The following is a 7,990-nucleotide window of genomic DNA, read 5'->3' on the forward strand; positions in this document are numbered from 1 at the left end:
CGCAAGGAGCGACAGATGGATTCAGCCATCTCATGCTCTGTGAAACAGCGTAATGCTATGGCCGTTCAGTCCCCTACAGGTGTGAAGTTATTTCTGCAACCCTTACGTTATTGGTCACATAGATTTGTATCGGAGTGCATCCCTGTAGCCACTTTTTCACTTGGAAGAACACTGAGAAACAAGTTGGGCCATGAATTTCAAGCAGTTGAGAGAAATATTTCCAGCTTCCCAGTCTAACCAGCCCTCGCTTCTATACCCTCCTCCTTTAGTGGAAGAGGTGTACTCAAATCCATGGCTTTAATATTAGCAAGAAAAAAAAAAGAATCAGAATGTTTGAAAACTCTCAAAACCGTTGCTTAAATGACACCCGAAGTCCATACTGAGGAACTGGCTTTCTCATTATGTTAGGGCTGAGAATGGCATCCATTTTGGCCTTTTTTTTTTGCTGTTATTCTGAGGATAAATAGCTTGAGAAGTTGGAGATCTGCAGGACTAGTATGTATGCATCATACACCATTGTAGGTAGCACACTGCCATTTGGCCCTGTTCCTTAATTTCCTCTATGTCATGTAACCGAGTTACATGGTTTACAATGGCAGTTTAAATGTGTTCTGATTCTGCCACTGCCATGCTAGGACAGAAGAAGGAAAGAAATCTGGATTGTTACCACTAAATAAGCATTTATCACATTCTCTCACAATGTTTGTCATTTTTTTTAATAAAGAAGATACACAGCAAATAAAACATATTGATACTGGGCACATCTATTCTCCTGCAGAACTCTCAAAAAACTAACTTAAATATCAACTCAAACTGACATAAGTTCTTTCGCCTTTTTTTTTTTCCTTCCAGATGGTGTGACCCAGTTTGGGCTGACCACTAATATCCGTTTTAAAGGATGTATTCGATTTCTGAAGCTCACCAAGGGTACTGCTAAACCTCAAGAGATTAACTTCAGCAAAGCTTTGGAGCTGAAGGGTGTTCAACCGCTGTCATGCCCTGCAAACTAACTGTCATTCAACCAATGTGGGTCTGTTTATATAAGGACCTCAGATCAAAAAAGAAAAAAAAAATCTATATATACATTACATTCATAATAAAATGTCTTTATGCAAGTATTTGAGTAGTGTTTGTGGTATATTCAAATGGCTGTTTCAAGTACCTCCTGAGAATGCAAAAACTAATCCTTTCCCCCCACCCAGTTCATTAAGGGAGTACAGCAATAATTTTTATCTATCTCTTTCCTTATAGCCTGAAATGGAAATGTTTCATCATTACTCTGATGAGTGAGATCACATATTATGCAGGGTGTTCCTTTACTATGGAACTTAGAATCATAGAATATCTCAAGTTGGAAGGGACCCATAAGGGTCATCGAGTCCAACTCCCTGAAATGCTCCCTAAACACTTTTGGTGACGTAGATCTGTAAACTTGTGTTCCTTTATCACTCTGCATACGGTGCACTTGTGTGCATGCACACCTCTGTCCTCCATGAGAAACAGGCATATTACCTCACTTCAAAACAGTTTGCTTTTAGAAAATTCTTCTGACCATAGTATTTCCGATGAAAATTTCACTGAGAAATTCAAAATTTTATGTAGTCTACACGGCTGCTGTCATGCTATGGCCATGGAACCAAGCACAGGGAAGGAGAATGTTATTGCTTGCTCAATTTATTTGGGATTATTGAAGAAAATGTGTTGCACCTAAAATCCCTGCTATATGAACAGCACTGGATTTTAACAGAGGTTATGTTGTTTGATGCTGGGAGATGTAGTCTCTAATGGAAGGAGTAGAACCAGGTTCTATCACTTACCTGGAAATACGGTTTTAAACAATCCTTTGAAAGTTTGATACCACCCCTCCCTTCAACTCCACATGGTATTGACATTACACATAGCAAAATTCACAAGCCAAGTTTCTAAAGGAAGATGAAATCTGGTCCTGCTGTGTTGGAGCACAATGGAGGTGAAGCAGGAGAATCCCAGAGCCTATTAGCATGGCACACGTCTCTAATCTCTACTGTCATTTATTTAGTTACATGTTTAACGTACAGGCAGCTTCCAAAGTTAGACACTGCTGCTTCTGCTTGGTGCTGTCAGTTTGTGAGGGATTCTGAATGCAGAAACCACCCCAGATCTTCCTTAAATAAAATTTAGAGTGCTCTGTGGCTAGCAGTTTAAACATAGATGGGGAGAGAAAAGTTGCTTCCTCGATTTTCACTAAAATGACAAATCCTGGTGATTTTCCTTAGTGCTTTGTATGTTTTAGAGGCCTACGAAATCATCACCGAAGAGTGGATTATGTTTTCTATGGATTGTTTCAAATTGTTAAACTCTACTTTTGCAAAGATTGTGCCTGGACATGCAGAAGATACACTGTACAAATGTAAAAACAACTACCTACACAAAAGAGAAAAACAACAGGGGGAAAAAAAAAACCAAACTAAACACCAAAACAAAACCAAACTAGCAGAAAGGTAGCAGCACAACCATGCAATTAAAAGAAAAAGGGGTTTTAAATTTTTTTTTTTCTCCCCACAGTGAGCCTTGATACACTTTTTCAGAATTTCTGACATTACTAAAAAAAAAAGCCTAACTGCAGCATTTGTGCTGCCAGAGAGCACTCCTGCAGGAGTGCTTTGTATTTTACAAAAGGCTGCTTTGGCATACAATGTTTCTTTAAACTGCCATGGAAAAAAAAACACCTTTATACAGGGAAACTGCATTAAAGAGATGATAATAAATATGTATATTGCCACTCTAATGATTTGGGAGTCTAATGTTGATCAGATACACCTGAAGAAAAACCATCTAACTCCTGTGAAGCCCTGAAGTCATTGACTTCAGCAAGTATTCTAGTTTTCAGTTGCAACTAGCCCTTTAATATTAGTAGTTAATGGCTGTGCAATGCATGTTCAAAGTGCTAAGAAGTAGTAAAGAATTGTGTCTGAAAAAGCCTAAATTATGGGACATGTAGTGTCTTACTGTAACTTCTACATTCTAGTGCCACTAACAAACACACTGTAAAATACCAACGTGTTTCTATTTTATTCTTTTTATGTTTGTCCCTTGTATTTACCTACTCTCATCCCTGTAATATTTTAGGATAGCTTGCACAGCTCAAGAAAAAAATAGGCCATAAGACTTCAAATACAGTTGAGTATTTCCAAAATTCCTGAAAAATATGAACAAATGAAGCCCCGAGACTTTTCTACAGAGGGACTATGTTCTTGTCATGAATTTCTCACAACCCACAGAACATCCAAGCTGCTTGGCCCACTACACCCAAGTTTAGAGATGTATTTCCTAGCCCTTAGGTTCTATTCAGCGTGTTGGATTCTTTTTTAACCCAAACTTGCTTGCAAAGTTTGGGAGGCACTTGAAGACACTAGGGAAATTCAAACAACTAAACAACTGAGAGCACCATGAGTTAATACCGTGCCTGGCCTCGGAGGGAGGAAATTGCCACTGCTCTGCTCAGCGCTGCATCAGCAATGGTCTTTCACATAAAGATGTCTTTGCCTTCGAAACAAATACTGGAGTTTCTGCATAAAAGAAATGGAAAGGAAAAAAAAAAAAAATGAGAGGCCTTTATGGTCTTTGCTCTGTTGTTGAATTATTTCTCCCTTGCATGGCCTTCCAGGAATGTGTGCGACAGAGCAAAAACAATGAAACAATACATGTTTCTACATTTCTTGAACTTTTGGGTGGAAAGAATCAAGCAGCTGCTGTCCTCTGCTAAAGGAAATAAATTCAATAGGCTGAAACAACAGCTACTTCAGCAAATAGCCAAGCTAAAAGGAAACAGAAAAAGCTGCCTAATTTGTTCTCGTAGATCACTGAGTGGATGCACCAAGTACTGTTAGTAAAGCTTTCTGCCTTTGAGGATTCAGCAGAGCATCTTGGAATGATCCCAGCTCCCTGTTACTACCTTTTGCCATGCGACAAATTCATAGACTGGTAGACTCCAGATAAAAACTAAAATTGCCTTAAACTATAAGGTTGTGAGCCTCATATGCAAACTGCTACAGTTGACGTCACTGCTGTCTGTGCCAGGAGCGATGTAATATCCTCCCAGTTCAAGACTGTAAACTAATACACATCTACAGAACACAAGTATCCCCACATACACACCAGTTTTTAAACCTTTAAAGACGACCTTGCAGTTTTCAGCTGTCTAAGATTTTATAAAAGCCTATAAAACACTTCCGAAAATATCCTATGCAATGAAAAAATGTTATTTTCAGAGCAATTTAATGAGATATCATAGCTAGATTTTTAACCTAAATATTATCTGCATTTTCTAATGACAAAACCCTACCAGTTCTTCAGGCATCCAACAAGTCTTACAGTATACATATAAGCTGAATGTTGGTGTAAATACATAGGAAGGAACATCACTTTCATTGTTTCATGCTTCTTAAACAGACAAAACCATCCAGACCTTTCTTCAAAATAATTCCTTAAATATACTGCTGATGTGTTATGCAATGGAATTGAAACAAACCCCCAAATTAGTCAGTCTATATATTTCTATGCTGTTATTCTTCATACTCAAGAGTACAAATAACTTCTTTAGGTACGTGAAGTCCCAGATAATTCCTGACATGATGCATCTATTTCAACTCAAAAACCCAAACCTTTCCATTTCAAGTTTAGTGGAGAACATACCATATGACAGCACTTCAGAAACTAAAATATGTTGTTTAAGCTAAGAAAGAAAATCCTACTGAAAAATCTCCAACAGTCAGTGCGCTTGTACACTTTTCATGCTCCTCCTGGGACCAACATCAGAACCTTTAGCCCAAATCTCACAATTTTCACTTGGCTATGGAGTTATTTATTTTGAAAAGAACTGCACAAAACTTTCCTAATCCTAGAGTTGTCTCCTTATTCCCTTCTTTTTCAAAAGGATGTTTGAGTATAAAATGAAACTGATGCTTTTTGTTTGCCCCATCTTTGTCTAAGACCCTGTAATAACAATAATAATAAAAGTAGATGTCTGGAGTTTCAAAGACTAACTTTTATGATATACAGTATTACGAAATATTCTGCAAAGCCGAATAATATGCTGTGACATCTCCCTTTTTAATCATAATTTATTTTGACAACTTCGGTACTTCTAGTTGGCATAAGCAAGGAGGGATGACTGGCAGTTGAGGCCTTAGAGTAGCTAAATTTCCTGTGGTTTTCTTCATTATGATTCTGTACTACAATATAACATGAATTTGATTTAAACAGCCAAAGACCTCACTCTTTCACCGAGTTTCATGTCAAGAAACTGGCTCCCTGGGGGAGGTAAAACTGCCGCGTGTGCACCCATCCCTCTGCACCGAGGGAAGGCAGCACGTGGAGTGACGTCGGCTCCTGTGTCCCTCAGGGGCATAAAGGTGGAATAAAAATCAGGGCCCTTTCCTCCACAACTTCAAATGCTTTGAAGTTAGAGTCTTCTTAAGCACTGAGACGCCTGGAGGTATAGACAGGCCTAAGACAGCATAGATTGATATCTCTACAGTTCCCATCAGTTTACCACACCTGAAAATTCAGAAAGATCCAAATACTACAAGTTAATCTAGTGTTTCTTATTTACCACCTGTTCAACTAACACCTCAATTTCATTCCACTTTTAAAAATTCTATTTTTATGTTAAAATTGCTTGAGGGAAAGTTATCGCTCCTCTTATTATTTTCTTTGCTTTTTCTTTCTCTGCCTTGTGAACAGCTATGTCCTACAACTGAGCTGGGAGTAAATCTTTGGCCGAGAAGAAATATTCCTGCTTGCAAATGAACCATGTCATGTCAATCTGTTATTGATATACCCATCAGACTACAGTTTTTTCTTCAAATGACCAGAGGAAACAACAGGTTCTCATTTTCACTGTATCTGCAGATGCCACCTCCAGAGCTCTTCTGCCTCCTGTTGCCCGAGAACCCAAACGGTGAGGCTGATCCGTCCGCCGAGTCTGCAGGGCTGCATGCCCGGGCTGTGCCAGCCACCAACAACCAGCAAACTTTGATCACTCCAGAAGTTGTCACCCTGGGTGTTTTGTTTCATTTCATGTCACTGGTAAAACCTTTCTTCCTAATTGGACTTGGTAGCTCTGCCACAATTCACTATGGCACCCAGCGTTAGGGTTACTCTTGACTGAATACAGCAGAACCCCAGCTTAGGGAAAAGTTTCCAGACCCAGGTAATCTCAAACATGACTACCTAGTTTCTTTTCCACAAAGAAACAAACTCCCCCGTAAACCTGAGATGCAAGTACAACCACATAGATCTTTGACACAGAGCTACCGCGTTTTCAGAATTTAACCTTACATATGTATTCCCTCAAGCCCATTTCTTTCTGTTAATGGCTGCGTTATTGCTATTATTCAGTCCATTTTGACAATCTGAACAAATCTCCCTATTAAGTAATAGAAGGTTTAGCAAAGGGGGTGAATTTGGCTGGAATAACTGATCAAATTGGTTGAGAATTCACTGATACTGAGGCAAGTAGGAAAAATCTAAGTAATTTCTGACTGCAGTTACAAATCCACTGTCTTGTGGAAAGTGTCAAAGTCGAAAGGCCAGGGTACTGCTAACACTGTACTGCATCTCCCCCAGGCCACGGACAGCTGGCCAGAAGAGCAAACTCCCCCCACAAAAACTACTTGCAACAGTGGGTTGCCCTAAATTAGAAACTCCAGCTTCCATCTGACGCTGCGTACAGCTGCTGCATGCTGAAGGGAAAGGTTACAACGTGCAAAACACTGAAATGACATCTACGTAGGAGATCACACATTCACACAGCCAAGCGCACAGCTCTGAGAAGGAAATAAGCAGGTCAGGAGTGCCATTAGAGCAGGGCAGAGAAAAGGGGTGCTACAGATGGGAGTACTTGATCTGCAAATCTGCACCAGGGCCAGACACAAAATGGCTCATCGTGCTTTGTTTCTGGCTTTTCTCATGTAAATGAAAGAACTTTAAAAAAGTAATATAAATTTCTACTCAATGTGTCTGTTTTCTCTCCTGAAGATTATGACTATTCAACAAGCAGTTAATGGTTATGGGTATAGGTAGGTTTTTCAACAGTGTTCTAGAGTTTGTTTGGTTTGGTTTGTTTTTTTCCTGAATTATTATGAGTCAGAAAATCCAGAAAATTCAACACTGCTTCTCACACTACTAAGTTGTTTAGTGTCCACCCTATAAAGGGATAACAGAGACGAAAAACCCCCTGTATTGAGACATTACACTTGAAAATACAAACTAAAGACAGCAGTGCTGCATTCCAGTTAAATCAAAAAAGGATTAAGCAGTCATCACTGGTCAAAATCCAACATAGCCACTTTAAACCTGGTAAGGTAAGGTTACTGTACTGGTAAGCTCAATGTTGATCCATATCATAGCTCTAAGGCCAAGTTTGCAAGTTGTTAACACATTCAGTGCAAGACTAAGGCAAGCACGACCACAATGCACAATCACACCTTTGTATACGTTGTCTGTAAGGCATACGCTACGTTAAGCCTCCAAGCAGTTTTCTATACTTAACTGCAGTAGCAGTGTGCTCTCAAACACCAGTTGGCAGTGGCACATTGGGTTGTGAAGTCTCTAAAATGTGATTCCATAAAAGACATTAGATGTTGCTGCTACTTAGGAACTGTTGAAAGTACAAGAACAGATGGAGAATTAAGTTTACCATTTAGCTGCCTAGTTCATGGACCATTTTCTGTTCCCCTCACCAAAAATTTTGGAAACTAAAAATTTTTATTATACTGGCATTTCTCTTCTCCATGGTGGATTTAATAAACCATTTCTTCTTTCACTCTGTGGCGTGACACCTTTGTAATATCCTGCTTTGTGGTATATAAGAACTGACAGTTTTGACTGATAGTAATTTGCACTGACAATCGATAATTATGTCACTTTAGTAAACAACAGGTTTCTTTCTTCACAGATATACTGTATTTTCTCATTTTTAAAATTGTTAATTACAAAACAAAAAAAC

General features: G+C 39.0%; 1 protein-coding gene across 1 annotated transcript in view; it reads left to right on the forward strand.

Moving 5' to 3' along the window:
• LAMA2 (laminin, alpha 2) overlaps positions 1–7,688 on the forward strand; it is a gene marked incomplete at its 5' end in the record, with an annotated part of 113,985 nt that extends 106,297 nt beyond the window's left edge. Inside the window, 2 exons of the mRNA XM_009702647.1 lie at positions 853–934; positions 7,658–7,688. Coding sequence (XP_009700949.1) covers positions 853–934; positions 7,658–7,688 — 113 coding nt within the window. The remainder of the gene's footprint in view (positions 1–852; positions 935–7,657) is intronic.
• Between the last annotated feature and the right edge of the window lie 302 nt (positions 7,689–7,990).

The sequence above is a fragment of the Cariama cristata genome, unplaced genomic scaffold, assembly GCF_000690535.1.
Source record: "Cariama cristata isolate BGI_N322 unplaced genomic scaffold, ASM69053v1 scaffold20836, whole genome shotgun sequence".
NCBI lineage: Eukaryota > Metazoa > Chordata > Aves > Cariamiformes > Cariamidae > Cariama > Cariama cristata.